The following is a 16,624-nucleotide window of genomic DNA, read 5'->3' as shown; positions in this document are numbered from 1 at the left end:
TTCACATGCCCTACTATGCGTATGATCCAAGAGTATCTAGACATTGTTGTCTTTAAAAACGAAAAGATTTATTTTTTTATATCCTTCCGTGTGTGAGCCCATATGTCTGTGTGCCCCATGTGTATACTGTGGAGATCAGAAAATAATGTTGGAGTACCCTGGAACTGAAGTTACAGATGGTTGTAAGTCACCGAATATGGGCCTAGGAATGGAACCCAGGATCCCTAGAAGAACAATACACTTTTTGTTGCCAATGAGCCATAAATCTTTCATGAGAACCTATATGACTCCCCAGTTAAGAACCTGTAAGAACCTACATCTTTGTATCAGAGCTGAAACATAGAAATTTGTTCGGGGGTGGGTCCAAAGTTGTTATATATTCAGATGCTAAATTCTGGCCCTCGTGATTTACTTACAGTTCCACGAGCACATTCTCTTGAACATAAAATGATGTTGTATAAACTTTGCTCTCCAGTCTTCTCTGAGTGGTTTTATGAAAGAAACCACAGTCAATTACTGGGAGAATAGAGGTAGGCAGGGCTGGATGCATTTAAATGCATTTTAAAAAGTACATATTTATTGATGTTCTCAGCTAGCTCATAAATAAGTGAGACTGGGACTGCTAAATTTATTTAATCATCTTTAGTACAATTACTGGGCAAATTATCCCTACTCTACTTTTGTGTATGCTAGACTGTCAATTCCCATCTGAGCTCCCCAAGTACTTGCTGTTTGAATCTCACCTGGGTTATTTCTGCTCCATCAGTTCATCCTCAGGGCCATTTCACTCAGCCACATGCTCCTGGTCCATGTTCTTCTGTTCTCTCTTCTTCCTCCTTCTCTTCCTTCTCTCTTCTTCCTCCTACTCTTTTTCTTTGGGGGTCCTTACCTGATATCCCCAGCACAGTCATCAAAACTCCACCTACCTCTATTCTCCCCAGCAATTGGCTGTATCTTCTTTTATTTAACCAGTCATAGAATACTGGAGAGTAAAATTTATACAACGTCATTTTGTGTATGTGAGAATGTGCTCATGAAACTGTAAGCAGATCTTGGAGGACAATATCTAGCATTTGAATACATAGCAACACTAGACCAACCCCCAAAAGAAATTGATTTGTGTGTGTGTGTGTGTATTTTATACATTTACACCATGTATTTTGATCATATCCATACCAAGTCTTTTCCTCTAACTTCTCCTAGAATATCTCCTAGAATATCTCCTTCATGTACTACTTCTCCTTTTCCTCTTCTTCTTTATGACCCAATTCATGCTGTCCATGTGCACATAGATACAGGGTCATTGGCTGGAGGAGCATAAGCAACTTATGAGGGACCATATCCCTGAAAACAAACGAATGAACAAACAAACAAACAAACACAAAACCAAAAACCAAAATGGACTCTTCCTTCTCAGCAATCATCAACTCCCAACAACTGGTAGTTAGGGGCGGGTCCTCATGGGTCCCTCCCCCATCCATGCTGGAATGATGACCAGCTTGATCTTCTGCATATTTGTAGCCAATCGCAAGTTTTGTGAGTTTGGGGGTCCAATGGTTCTCCTGTATCCAGAGAATATTATTGTATAGCAGTCCATCTTGACATCTGGTTCTTACATTCACCCTGCCCTTTCTTCCATGATATTTTCTGAGTCTTGAGAGGTGGGACTATGAAACAGATGTCCCACTTAGGGACAAACACTTCAGAGTTGATGATTTTATGCACTCACCAGTCTTTGTATATATGCTTAAAACTTAGGAGTAGTAGGTTTTCATATGGATTTTTCAAGCATCCTTAGTTATATATGATAACTAACTAAACTCTCTCTCTCTCTCTCTCTCTCTCTCTCTCTCTCTCTTTCTCTCACAACACAAACACACACACACACACACACACACACACACACACCTAAAACTTAGGAGTAGTATGCTTTCATATGTATTTTTCAAGCATCCTTAATTAGTTATCCTTCCCCTGACCCATTCCTCTGCTCTACCCTCCCATCCTCCTCCCAAATTAAGCTTTCTCCTCCTTTTATTTCCCTTTCCTCCGTGTATAACCAGTACCTACTCCCGCCTTCCCTTACACTCTTGTTTCCTCCATCACAATGGCCATCTTCTAGTTTCCTGGCTACCATAGATATTCCAAGTTAAGCAAACAAATCTAAAGATTCAAAGCAGAGTCCATATGTGAAAGGGAACATATAGAATCACTTTTTAGGGGGATGTGGCCTTTTATTGACTGTGGAGCTCACTAAGTGTCTCAAATGATCATCAAGACCCTGGATGGGATCCTCATCTCTGTCTATCTCTGTCTCCTAACTATATGGAGTCATAGCCATGAATCACAATGCATGGCTTTTAACATGGGTTCTGGGGACCATAACTCAGATCTTCATACTAGAGGAACAAGCACTTTATCCCCTGTGCCATATCCTTAGACCATCAATTGACTGATTTTTTTTTTGTTTTACTTTATTTTACTTTACTTATCGTATGTATGTTATGTAGGTACTTGAACTACAGCACATGCATACAAGTAAGAGGGTAACTTTCAGAAGTCAGTTCTCTCCTTCAACCATGTGGATCCAAGGGATTGAACTCAGATTGTAAGGCTTGGTGGCAAGTTCCTTTACCCACTCAGCGACCAGAGGAACTACTTAGAAAAGTTGATATTTCCCCGTATTTGATCTTATAGATGTGTTTATTCTTTATCTTGACTAGATTTAGATCACAAGCTGAGCCGAGCCTGCTGGACTGACTGCTTGCTCTGTGCCTGCCTCTGAACAATTGAAATAGCGGAGGAAAGCGATTGCGTGACTGTAGCTCAACTCCCTTTTACAGGTCTGCACACATAAATCTTATGTGGGCACTCAACATGTCCAGAATCCTAACACACCTTCATAATGCTTTACCAGCACACATCCCTAAATAACCATTTGCATCTTCTCTTTGAAGCTTCCACATATCCAGCCTCTCTGTCATGCTTACCCTTCATCGTAAGTTTGCCCTCTAGTTGTCAGGAAAGTAGGGGTATTAGTCAGGAACTACCACATTATCCCAAGAAAATTGCCAGTTTGCCGCACTGTGCTTCCTTTCTTACTTCCTTCTCATTGCTACAGTGTGTGTTGATCCAGGTCAAAGGACTTTGCTTCCCAAAGGACTCCATTGTAGCCTTTCCAGGAAGGAAAGGATCTATGCTCGTCTCTGCTCGCACCCACACTTCTTTTTTTCCTTTAGAATTATTTTATTAAATCATAAATGTACAACAGCTTCTTAACTCTACACATGCACTTAAATTTTTAAAGGAAAAAACGTTATGTCTTATTACACCAGGATCCTGGCTAATAGCTTTTCAAAAACTTTTCAAGAAAAAAAATCTTAAAAAAGGTTTCACATGTCACCTGAAACTTACAACTTTAACAATATCAAAGAAGGAATGCTTCTACACTCTTACAAGGACCTCTAGAAAGAAACAATTACCAGGGACTAAGCCACTATGCAAAGACTATACATGGACTGACTCTGGACTCTGACCTCATAGGTAGCAATGAATAGCCTAGTAAGAGCACCAGTGGAAGGGGAAGTCCTTGGTCCTGCTAAGACTGAACTCCCAGTGAACTAGACTGTTGGGGGGAGGGCGGCAATGGGGGGAGGGTGGGGAGGGGAAAACCCATAGAGAAGGGGAGGGTGAGGGCTAGGGGATGTTGGCCGAAACCGGAAAGGGAATAACAATCAAAAATGTAAATAAGAAATACCCAAGTTAATAAAGATGGAGAAAAGAATTTTTTAATTGCTAGAAAAAAAACAATTAAAAAGCTAAGAAACTGTCTCACAGGCATTTTTTTTTTTACAATCCTTCCTCCACAGTAAGGCATTAAATAATCCAATCCATTCACAAAATGGCCCGCTGCATCTGCTCTGGTGTATTCTGCCATATCACTGCATATTTATGCATGACTGAGGTAAGAGTTTCCTTAACATTGTTATTTCGATAACCTGAAGCTGTTCTGTTACCTCTGGGCTCTCATCCTCTCCTATTTATACAGCGAAGCCCACGGTAAGTGGGAAGAAGCTCAATATCAGCTCTTCCACCATAGCCCCCACTTCCTCCACTTCCCCCAGGATCATAGTTCCTTCCACTGTGGTCCTCCCATGTTCCTGCTACCACCACAGTTTCCACTCTTCATTGGACCACAGTTAGATGGTTGCTGGTTATGATTTCCAAAATCATTGTGATTTCCACTTCCATAATTTCCTCCTCCATAGTTGTCATAACCACCTCTGTAGCCCCCACCCTGGTTGCCATATCCAGGTCCTCCACCACCATATCCTCCTCTTCCTCCTCCATAATAACCAGGGTTACCTCCAAAATTGCCACCTCCAGGTCCTCCTCCATACCCATGATAGCCATCCCCAAATCCACGTCCACTTCCATATCCATCAGAACCGCCCCCCCCAGCCTAAAGTTGCTTCCTTGTCCTGGTCCAAATTGCCACCGCCATCACGAGAATCCCCAAAACCAAAGTTTCCTCCTCTTCCACTCCTAGAACTTTGGAGTTCCTGCATTTCTTGTCTAGACAATGCCTTTCTAACTTCTGCATTGTGACCATTTATGGTGTGATATTTCTGCAGGACAATTTTATCCACCGGATCATGGTCATCAAAAGTAACAAAGCCAAAGCCTCCTTTTCTTTCCAGACTGCCTATCAGTAATTATTTCAACATTATCAATTTTTCCATATTCTTCAAAGTAATCTCTAAGGTGATGCTCCTCAGTATCTTCCTTAATTCCAACAATGAACAGTTTCTTCACAGTCACATGGGCTCCTGGTTTTCTAGACTCCTCTCTTGCCACGGCACGTTTTGGCTCAACCACCCTGCATCAATGGAATGAGGCCTTGCAGCCATGGCAGCATCAACCTCAGCCATGGACGAGAAAGTTACAAAGCCAAATCCTCTTGATCTTTTGCTTGCAGGATCCCTCATAACCACACAGTCTGTAAGCTTTCCCCATCGCTCGTAGTAGTTTCTCAAACTTTCTTCTGTGGTTTCAAAGCTTAAGCCACCAAGAAAGAGCTTATGGAACTGTTCCTTTTCTCTCTCCATGGCGGACTCAGTCGCTTCGATTTCCCGCAGCCGAGCGAGAAGAGAAAGACCTCCGCGGATGGACACGCACGGGACTCGTCCTGATGCTGTGGTGAGAGCAGCCGATGGCCAAGAAACTGTGCCGCACGGGGCACCTGCACACAGGACCGGCGCCGCTGCTACTCACATCCACACTTCTTTAGCTATCTCATTTATCACCGCTTTGCAGAACTTGTCTTTAAGGAGTTCTCAAGAGTTTCTTGCTACTATGGACTGTTATGGTTTGATGATGAAGCAAAGGCTTGTCTTTGGGACACTTCCTCAGCAGATGGTACTGTTTTGGGAGGCTGAGAAATCTTTCAGGAGATAGGAGTAGGTCACTGGCTTCGAATGTTATACCTGACCTCTGCTTCTCTGATGTTTGTTGTCCTCATTCTGCTTCCTGTCGCGCAGTGATATATGGACAGTCTCCACCTTGCATTCCGGCCACCACAATCGGAGTCATATGTTCCCTCATCACAATGACTGAAACCCTCTGAAGCCAGGAGTCACAATAAGTCTTTCCCACCTCAAGTTGTTTGGGTCATGTATTGTTGCCACAGTGACACAGAAGTAGCTAATACACAGACTCAATTTCATCCCTTCCTCCAACTACATAAATTGAAATACTAAACCCACTGTCATTGTGGCTATATTTGGAGACTAGTCTCTAGGATATTTAGCGATATCCTAATATCACTAATAGGGTCCTAGGTTAAACTAGCTCGCAAAGATGGAGGTCTCAACCGGATAGGAGTGGAGTCCTTTTAATAAGAGGAAGGGGCCTGGATGGTAAGTCAGTGGTACACTGCTTTTACAATACATGCAAGGACCTGGGTTAAATACTGGAATTCCTGCATGGCACTGCGTATACAGAGAAAAACTATGTGAGTATCCAGAAAAAGAGTAGCCATCTACAACACTCCTCCATTGTTGGTGGGATTGCAGACTGGTACAACCATTCTGGAAATCAGTCTGGAGGTTCCTCAGAAAATTGGACATTGAACTGCCTGAGGATCCAGCTATACCTCTCCTGGGCCAAAAGATGCCCCAACATATAAAAAAGACACATGCTCCACTATGTTCATAGCAGCCTTATTTATAATAGCCAGAAGCTGGAAAGAACCCAGATGCCCTTCATCAGAGGAATGGATACAGAAAATGTGGTACATCTACACAATGGAATATTACTCAGCTATCAAAAAATGCCTTTATGAAATTCATAGGCAAATGGTTGGAAATGAAAAATATCATCCTGAGTGAGGTAACCCAATCACAGAAAAACACACATGGTATGCACTCATTGATAAGTGGCTATTAGCCCAAATGCTTAAATTACCCTAGATGCCTAGAACACATGAAACTCAAGACGGATGATCAAAATGTGAATGCTTCACTCCTTCTTTAAAAGGGGAACAAGAGGGGTTGGGGATTTAGCTCAGTGGTAGAGCGTTTGCCTAGGAAGCGCAAGGCCCTGGGTTCGGTCCCCAGCTCCGGAAAAAAAAAAAAAAACAAAAAGGGGAACAAGAATACCCTTGGCAGGGAGAGAGGCAAAGATTAAAACAGAGACAGAAGGAACACCCATTCAGAACCTGCCCCACATGTGGCCCATACATATACAGCCACCCAATTAGACAAGATGGATGAAGCAAAGAAGTGCAGGCAGACAGGAGCCAGATGTAGATCTCTCCTGAGAGACACAGCCAGAATACAGCAAATACAGAGGCGAATGCCAGCAGCAAACCAATGAACTGAGAATAGGACCCCCGTTGAAGGAATCAGAGAAAGAACTGGAAGAGCTTGAAGGGGCTCGAGACACCATATGAACAACAATGCTAAGCAACCAGAGCTTCCAGGGACTAAGCCACTACCCAAAGACTATACATGGACTGACCCTGGGCTCCAACCTCATAGGTAGCAATGAATATCCTAGTAAGATCACCAGTGGAAGGGGAAGCCCTTGGTCCTGCTAAGACTGAACTCCCAGTGAACTAGACTGTTGGGGGGAGGGCGGCAATGGGGGGAGGATGGGGAGGGGAAAACCCATAGAGAAGGGGAGGGTGAGGAGCTAGGGGGATGTTGGCCTGGAAACCGGGAAAAGGAATAACAATTGAAATGTAAATAAGAAATACCCAAGTTAATAAAGATGGAGAAAAAAATTTTTTAATTGCTAGAAAAAAAAAACAATTAAAAAGCTAAGAAACTGTCTCACAGGCATTTTTTTTTTTTACAATCCTTCCTCCACAGTAAGGCATTAAATAATCCAATCCATTCACAAAATGGCCCGCTGCATCTGCTCTGGTGTATTCTGCCATATCACTGCATATTTATGCATGACTGAGGTAAGAGTTTCCTTAACATTGTTATTTCGATAACCTGAAGCTGTTCTGTTACCTCTGGGCTCTCATCCTCTCCTATTTATACAGCGAAGCCCACGGTAAGTGGGAAGAAGCTCAATATCAGCTCTTCCACCATAGCCCCCACTTCCTCCACTTCCCCCAGGATCATAGTTCCTTCCACTGTGGTCCTCCCATGTTCCTGCTACCACCACAGTTTCCACTCTTCATTGGACCACAGTTAGATGGTTGCTGGTTATGATTTCCAAAATCATTGTGATTTCCACTTCCATAATTTCCTCCTCCATAGTTGTCATAACCACCTCTGTAGCCCCCACCCTGGTTGCCATATCCAGGTCCTCCACCACCATATCCTCCTCTTCCTCCTCCATAATAACCAGGGTTACCTCCAAAATTGCCACCTCCAGGTCCTCCTCCATACCCATGATAGCCATCCCCAAATCCACGCCCACTTCCATATCCATCAGAACCGCCCCCCCCAGCCTAAAGTTGCTTCCTTGTCCTGGTCCAAATTGCCACCGCCATCACGAGAATCCCCAAAACCAAAGTTTCCTCCTCTTCCACTCCTAGAACTTTGGAGTTCCTGCATTTCTTGTCTAGACAATGCCTTTCTAACTTCTGCATTGTGACCATTTATGGTGTGATATTTCTGCAGGACAATTTTATCCACCGGATCATGGTCATCAAAAGTAACAAAGCCAAAGCCTCTTTTTCTTTCCAGACTGCCTATCAGTAATTATTTCAACATTATCAATTTTTCCATATTCTTCAAAGTAATCTCTAAGGTGATGCTTCTCAGTACCTTCCTTAATTCCAACAACGAACAGTTTCTTCACAGTCACATGGGCTCCTGGCTCTCCAGACTCCTCTCTTGCCACAGCACGTTTTGGCTCAACCACCCTGCCATCAATGGAATGAGGCCTTGCCATGGATGAGAAAGTTACAAAGCCAAATCCTCTTGATCTTTTGCTTGCAGGATCCCTCATAACCACACAGTCTGTGAGCTTTCCCCATCGCTCGTAGTAGTTTCTCAAACTTTCTTCTGTGGTTTCAAAGCTTAAGCCACCAAGAAAGAGCTTATGGAACTGTTCCTTTTCTCTCTCCATGGCGGACTCAGTCGCTTCGATTTCCCGCAGCCGAGCGAGAAGAGAAAGACCTCCGCGGATGGACACGCACGGGACTCGTCCTGATGCTGTGGTGAGAGCAGCCGATGGCCAGGAAACTGTGCCGCACGGGGCACCTGCACACAGGACCGGCGCCGCTGCTACTCACATCCACACTTCTTTAGCTATCTCATTTATCACCGCTTTGCAGAACTTGTCTTTAAGGAGTTCTCAAGAGTTTCTTGCTACTATGGACTGTTATGGTTTGATGATGAAGCAAAGGCTTGTCTTTGGGACACTTCCTCAGCAGATGGTACTGTTTTGGGAGGCTGAGAAATCTTTCAGGAGATAGGAGTAGGTCACTGGCTTCGAATGTTATACCTGACCTCTGCTTCTCTGATGTTTGTTGTCCTCATTCTGCTTCCTGTCGCGCAGTGATATATGGACAGTCTCCACCTTGCATTCCGGCCACCACAATCGGAGTCATATGTTCCCTCATCACAATGACTGAAACCCTCTGAAGCCAGGAGTCACAATAAGTCTTTCCCACCTCAAGTTGTTTGGGTCATGTATTGTTGCCACAGTGACACAGAAGTAGCTAATACACAGACTCAATTTCATCCCTTCCTCCAACTACATAAATTGAAATACTAAACCCACTGTCGTTGTGGCTGTATTTGGAGACTAGTCTCTAGGATATTTAGCGATATCCTAATAGCACTAATAGGGTCCTAGGTTAAACTAGCTTGCAAAGATGGAGGTCTCAACTGGATAGGAGCGGAGTCCTTTTAATAAGAGGAAGGGGCCTGGATGGTAAGTCAGTGGTACACTGCTTTTACAATACATGCAAGGACCTGGGTTAAATACTGGAATTCCTGCATGGCACTGCATATACAGAGAAAAACTATGTGAGTATCCAGAAAAAGAGTAGCCTTCTACAACCCGGAAAAGAGGCCTCCGAAAGCCAACTCTGATGTTACCCTGGGCTTGGGTGTCCAACTTCCAGAACTACAAGCTAATACTGTTGTTTAAGTCACCAGCACGTACATGTATGGCACCTTGAGCACGCTAATAGACTGTTATTATTACTTTTGCAGCTCATGTTCCTTTTTATTCTGCTCCAGTTAAATGTCTGATGCTACAACTTCTTTGACTTTTCACTGGCTAAAGCTTCAAACAGTTACTGTGTTCCAAATGCTGATGACCTCTCAATGCTTGCGGTCCTGACAACATTCAGCAGGGTCTATCATCATTTCCTTCTTGGTTTGCTTGAAAACCATCATGCCCAGTTTTTCCGCTTCTCTTCTCTTTCTTCTGCTTCTTACTCTACACTGTGATTTCTCTTTTACCTAAATGCCGAGAGTATTCTAGGGCTTTCTCCTGGGCTTCTGTCTTTCCTCTTGGTTTTCCAAGTCAGTCCTCTTTGCCACATGGTTTTTACATACTATTCGTAATGGTAACATTTTTTCAAATCTTTATATTCAATTATTTCATCTTTGAGCTTCAGATGTTTCCTCCGAAGTCTACACATGAACACTAAACAATGATCTCAACTTTAACTGCTCCAATGGATGTTTTGTTTGGTGTAATGGCTCTGTTATCACTATAGTTGCCCAGCTAAAAATCTGAATGGTCACTATGATCATCCTTTTCTACGTTTGTTCTCGTACAGAAAGATATTTTAAAATATCATCTTTCAGCTCCGGTAACTGCTGATTTAGTCCAGATGCGTGACTCTTGTACCGCCCTCCCCCAAAAGCTTATATCTATAGCAGAAATCCTCTGTCTTCAGCTTCAGTTTGCATGGATTCTAACAGAATACCTTACAGAACGTGGGACGCATTTTACCAAAAGGAATGAAATCATGACCCACTAACTCCTTTAATGATTTCTCCATGGCCCCTCCTGTGATCATAATGAAATTTACAACTAGGACCCTACATATTTAAATTTTCTCAGTGAGAGAATCAGACCGTAAGTCTCTACTAAGCCTCGTTTTAGCACATGTTCCAGTTCCGCACTGCATTGAGTCTGTCCAGTGCTTTTCATGAAACACTCCAAGCTTTTGCAAATGCTGTGCCTGCCCTGCTTGAGATGCTCTTCTGGACTTTGCCATTTATTCTCTTAATATGTCCTATTATATGGTTTGATTTAACCATCTTGCATTTCTTGAGTAAATTTCACTAACTCATGGATTAAGATTTGTTGGACTTAGTCTGTAGGTGCTTTATGGAGGAGTTTTGTTTTAATTATGTCTTTCTTTGTTTTGGGTAGCAGCATAATACTGGCCTCACAGAATGAGATGGGAAATGCTCGCTCCTAGTCTATGCCTTTCTGGATATTCTATTTAAAAAATTGGTATTATTATTATTTGTTTAATATATAAGGGAATTCATCAATGAAGTCAATTGATGCTTGGCCTTTCTCTGGGGGACATTTCTCCACCGATTGCATTTCTTTCATTGTTCTGAGTTGATTTGGGTGTTTTACTTCTTTTCGGAGTCAGTTTGGTAGTTCTCTATGTCTTGGCACTTGTTGAAGTAAACCGCTCATTTAATTTGTTGTATGAAGTGCTCCTCAGGTTCCTTATGCCTTTATTTTCAGAGGCTCTGTAGCGGAATGAGGCCTTCTCTCACATTCCTTAGTTAACAATCTGGGTCTCCTTTCTCTTCTCATAGTCTGCTTAGCTAAAGGATGTCAGTTTTACTGGTGATAATACATTTTTATTGATTATATACATATAATCAATATATGCGTGTGTGTACACACGCACGCACACACACACATATATAATGTATACACACACATACACACCTTTAATTGTGACTACCTCCTTCTTTCTGCTTCCTTTGCATTTTGTTTTGTTTCTTCGTTTTTTCCAGCCCCTTAAAGTATAAAGTTAGGCTACTGATTTGAGGTTCCTTACTCTTTCTAAAATACAGACATTCACTCATACATAGCTTGGCTTTAGCTTTATTTCATCACACTTTGATATGTTTTGTCTCTAACTAATCACCAAGAGTTACATAATATTGTCATTTCATTTTTGACTCAGTAGTCACTTGGAATTATGTTTAATTTTCCCAAATAATCTTTTTGTCTGTGGTTTCTCATTTCAACCCATTGTAATTAGAAGTCTTATTTTGTACTACTGCAGTCCTTTGACGGTAGTCAGGCACATTTATGGCTTAACCTATGGTCTGTTCTGAAGATTCCCCTGAACACGTGAGAAGAATGTTTTCAAGTGTTTGTCAAAAGCTCTGTAAATGTTTGCTAGGTCTATTTAGTTCATGGTGTTGTCTTCTATTTCTTCAGTTGATACTTTTCCTGGATGTTATGCATGAAAGTCAGTTGCTAAAGACCCAGAATAGTGCGGTGAAATTATGTATTTTTTCCCCCGTTCAGTTTCTTCTGGTTTTGAAGTCCTCGCATTAGAGACAGATGTGTTCATTATTGTTAATGACCTAATGCACAAACATTTATCGCTATAACTTTCTCTCTAATAATAGAATTAACTCTAAGGTCTGTGATGTTCAGTGTTAATGGCCAACTTAAGAGACTCTAGAATCACCTCAGAGATGGGCCTCTGGGCATGCCCTTGGCAGGTCATGTCGGTGCTGGAAGACCGGTTTTGACTGTGTGGATGGAGCTAATCTTTGGGCAAAGGATGCTGGGATGTCCACAGTGCAGAGTGTACACAGAAAGTGAGCTGAACATGGAAAGTTTTCATTGCTGTTTCTTGACTGTGGAGGAAGTGAGACCACAGCTTTACAGGCCTGCTGCCTCGATTTCCCCTTCATTGTGAACTGAACCTCATGCTGTGTGCCGGAATGAACTCTGTCTCCCTGAAGCTGCTTTTGTCTGGTTGTCTATTACAGCAACAGGAAAAAACAAAGGTCAAATTTGTCAGATATTAGCATAGCCATTCTAGCATGCTGACTACACCTCTCTCTTCCCCCTTCCCCGTGTATTTACTGTTTATAACTTTATCCATCCTTTTGCTTCTCAGCTTATTTGTGACTTCAGATCCAGAGTATGACTCTTGTAGAGTTACGAAGATATACAGTTGGATCATGCATTTTAAGAAAAGAAATGCAGCCTGGAAATGTTTGCCTTCTGATGAGACTATTTAATTCATTAAATTTAATGTCTTTCGGATGCTGCAATTTGTTGTCTATGTCATTTTCTCTGACTAAAGAACCTCTTTAAAATTCCTTTTTTTCCCAAATATAGTTACATTCTGAAGTGTAGTGAAGATTCTAATATATGAGTTTTAGAGAGATGCAGCATCATAAAGCTATTGATAGTTACTTTTGAAAATGCTGTTTTTTCCTCATGTGATTTGAGTTATTGTTTTGTGTCCTTTTATTTCTGCCTAAAGGACACTCTGAGAATAGATTTGAAAGCGGGTCTGCCAGAGTGAATTCTGCTTGGGTTATCTTTTCAGTGCTTTGAATTCCTCACCTCATGATTTCTGGCTTTCATGGTTTCCATTGAGAAATTAGCAATAAATAACTTTGAGGCTCTTTTGTGGGTGATGAGTCACCCCCTCTGGCTTCACCGGTTCTTATGTCTGCCTGTAGCTGTCTCTATCTCACTTGGACTTCGATGTGTTTCTTAGATGTCTCATTAACGGTTTTCACCATCTTTGGGAAGTCTGCTGCCATTATTTCTTCCACTCTTCTGTGCCCTCGCCCTCTTCCTTCTTCACATCCCTTTGTGTGCACGGTGATCATCCTGCTGTGTGCACTACGATGTTTACTGATATTACCATCTTGCTATCACATCACTCTCATCCTTTCTTCTAATTCTCTGGGTTTTGTTTGTTTGTTTTGGCTTTTTCAGACGGGGTTTCTCTGTATGTTCCTATCCAGCGAGTCACTTTGTAGACCAGGCTGGCTTTGAACTCAGAGATCCACCTGCCTCTGCCTTCCAAGTGCTGGAACTAAAGGTGTGTGTCACCACTGCTCATCTCTCTTCAAATTCTTCAGGCATGATTTCGTATTGGTTTTGGATGTTTCAAATGTCTAATTTTGAATAAAAATGACTGTTATAATTAACTCACAAATGAAAACATTGCACAGCTAGGTTAACACAGCACTCAAATACTTGCCCAGTAATAATTTCTGTATCTGTTTGTGAGCATCAACCTCGTGAGAATGGCCTTTCTCCTGAGGCTTTGCTTAGAGTTTTTACTTTCACTACCAACTGCATTTTTATGCACTTATCCACCTAATAGTACCCTGTCTTTTCTAAATGTTATACTATTCCAATATTTACATATGTACATGTATGTAATATGTAACATATAATAGTATATATAGTAGAAAATATAATATATTTTATATACTATAATTGTATGTAATGTTATATATTAATAATATAATATTGATATGCGATTCTAGAATCTGTCATTATTATAAACTGTGATTTACATTTGAGGCAGAACAAGAATATATATGTTAATTCCATACAATTTCTCACCAATTTTGTGATTTCAATTTTCTTTAGAGCTGAATAGTGTATATATGATACATAATACATATTATATATTATATTATATATTATATATATGTGTTCATTGTTCATCTGTTGATAGACATCTAGATTATTCCATGTCCTTGTGACAGTAAATAGAGCAGCAGTAAACATGGATGCCCAAATATCATATAATGCTCTTGGTATGTGCTCAAGAGTGGAATAGCTAGGATATATATATATATATATATATATATATATATATATATATATATATATATACATATATATATATACACACACATACATATGTGTGTATATATATACGTTAACTCTATTATTAATGTTTTGTGGCTCCTTCAAATTGATTTCCATAGTGATTCATTCTTCGCTTGCTGGGCTGCTTTTGAAAATATTGGATTTAAAGTGTATGCCCAAGATCAAGGGTTCTTTTAGGAAAAGTTTTGTCTTGATGGTTCTTGTTTACAGTGTTTCTTGTTGCTGTTGCAGGCATTGATAAGCAACTACTTTGTTTAACCTTTTGGCAAATTCATTGTTGGCAAAATCATCACTATAAGTGGGAAGAGAAAGAAAGAAATGAGAGAAATAAATAAATAAATAAATAAATAAAGAAAGAAAGAAAGAAAGAAAGAAAGACAGACAGAAAGAAAGACAGGCAGACCAATCCAGTGAGGTCCATAGGAACTTGTCAAAGCAGGTTTGGTGGCTCGGCAAAGCTCTGGACTCTTACTGCCTATGGCTTTCCGGTTTCTGTCTTTCACTTTGGCTGTAAGACTGTTGGTCTTTAAGGCTACTGAGGAATTTGGGAGAGGACATGAGGTTAGAAAATTCAAACTGTCGTGAATCTTACCTATTTCACTCAGATTACAGAATGTTTCTTGGTTGGTTAAACCGTCCTTCAATTGTTGAAAGACTTGACATCCAGAATTCTTTAAGTGTCGACCTGGACTTCTTTTGCACTTCTTCTTTGGAAAAATAGCTCTGGGGCCTTCCCAGCACTCCTGCCGACATAACCTTATCTGCTCACATCAAACGTAAGTTCAGCATTTGTGGGGTCGCTTGCTCTTTCTTTTCCTGTGTGTGTATCCTGATGACAGTAAGTGAGTTCATTGTCTGGGATGGCTTTCTTTAGTCTTCCTATTCTGAGGCTGCTTTCACCCTCCTTGTTGTCTCCAGTGAAAGCAACGTTTCCTGGAAGGCAGGCATTTCCCTTTCCTCCAGTGGCTTTCTCTTCTTTTCATTTCAACTAAGTGAGATGGTTAGTGCCTAAAAGCACTTACTGAGAAAGCCTGACCTGACGTTTACCCCCAGGAAGCACATCCACATGCTCCTGCCTCAAACATACACACACAGTACACCTAAAAACAAAACAAAACCAAGAGTCTGGTATATTCCTCTTTTCTACGATTTTCATCACTTCTGCTATTAGGTGTCTGGTGCGATTTCTTCACACGTATCCTGCTTATGTTTTATAGAGCTTGACTATGTGGCTTAAGATCTTCCTAATCCATTTTCTGTTGTACTATAAAAAGATCTCTGAGCCTGGGCAATTTATTTAAAAAATAATTTTGTTTACCTCATGGTCTGAAAGCTACAAGTCCAAGATTAGTTGCTAGCATCTTAGTTTCTAGGAAGGGGAACAGTGTCATGGTGCTTCAGCTCGTGATAGCAAATGGACGATCCGTGGAAGTGTGTATAATAAATTGAGACTAAAATTCTGTGACCTGCTTTCACCAAAAAGGCACTGATTTATTCATGAGGTCTCTAGCCCTTCATCCAAATATATCTCATTAGACCTTACCTCCCAATACCATTACATAGGGAGCCAAGTCTCAGCATGACTTATGGTAGAAATAAACCATCGCATGTCTTTTGAGAGGTTTGGAAAATCTTTAGTTGCTATGTGCATTTTTTTTTCATACAGTATATTTTGATCATGTTTTCCCCTCCTCCTACTCCTCCCACATCTTTCCTCCCTATCTATCCACCTAATTTTGTATTCTCTCTTTCTGTCTCTCACATTCAGATCTCTTTATTTAATTCTACCTCTCTATCTTTAAAAAACCCACAAAATGAAAATCAAAAAACAAAAGCCAATAAGACAAAAAAACACTAAAACAAAACAAAAAGTATATACATGCATGTGTGCATGTGAGCACACACACACACACACACACACACACACACACACACACACACACACACAACTTCCTTTTTCGTTGGCCAATTGCTCCTGAGAAAGGGCCCTGCCATGGAGTGTGGTTGATGTATCCAGTAACCATTTTTCTCTTTGTTGGCAGATGGTTAGGAGAGGGACAACATGTCCACTCCCCCTTCTTAGTGTTTGGACTTCATCCAGCTCGAACCAGTGAAGGTCTTCTGTGTACTGTCACAGTTTCTTTGAGTTTATGTGTGCATCAATCCTGTTGTGTCTGCAAGACACAATTTCCTTGGAGCCATCCATCCCTTCTGGATCTTAAAATCTTGTTGCCTCTTCTTCCTCATAGCCTTGAGGGGAGTGGTTTGATGATGGCTTCTC

General features: G+C 41.2%; 2 protein-coding genes across 2 annotated transcripts; both read right to left on the bottom strand.

The window, feature by feature from the left end:
• Nucleotides 1-4,185: 4,185 nt before the first annotated feature.
• LOC116904110 (heterogeneous nuclear ribonucleoproteins A2/B1-like) lies at nt 4,186-5,265 on the bottom strand. Its single transcript, XM_032906988.1, is given in 4 exon segments — nt 4,186-4,394; nt 4,565-4,685; nt 4,687-4,883; nt 4,886-5,265. Coding segments are annotated over 4 exon segments (750 nt in total). The 5' UTR covers nt 5,109-5,265.
• A 2,409-nt stretch (nt 5,266-7,674) lies between these two features.
• Nucleotides 7,675-8,598, bottom strand: LOC116904111 (heterogeneous nuclear ribonucleoproteins A2/B1-like). Its single transcript, XM_032906989.1, is given in 3 exon segments — nt 7,675-7,898; nt 8,069-8,195; nt 8,197-8,598. Coding segments are annotated over 3 exon segments (729 nt in total). The 5' UTR covers nt 8,590-8,598; the 3' UTR covers nt 7,675-7,689.
• Nucleotides 8,599-16,624: the final 8,026 nt, after the last annotated feature.

Source organism: Rattus rattus, chromosome 6 (genome assembly GCF_011064425.1).
Source record: "Rattus rattus isolate New Zealand chromosome 6, Rrattus_CSIRO_v1, whole genome shotgun sequence".
In the NCBI taxonomy this organism is placed as follows: domain Eukaryota; kingdom Metazoa; phylum Chordata; class Mammalia; order Rodentia; family Muridae; genus Rattus; species Rattus rattus.
This window is presented reverse-complemented; position numbering and strand designations above follow the sequence as displayed.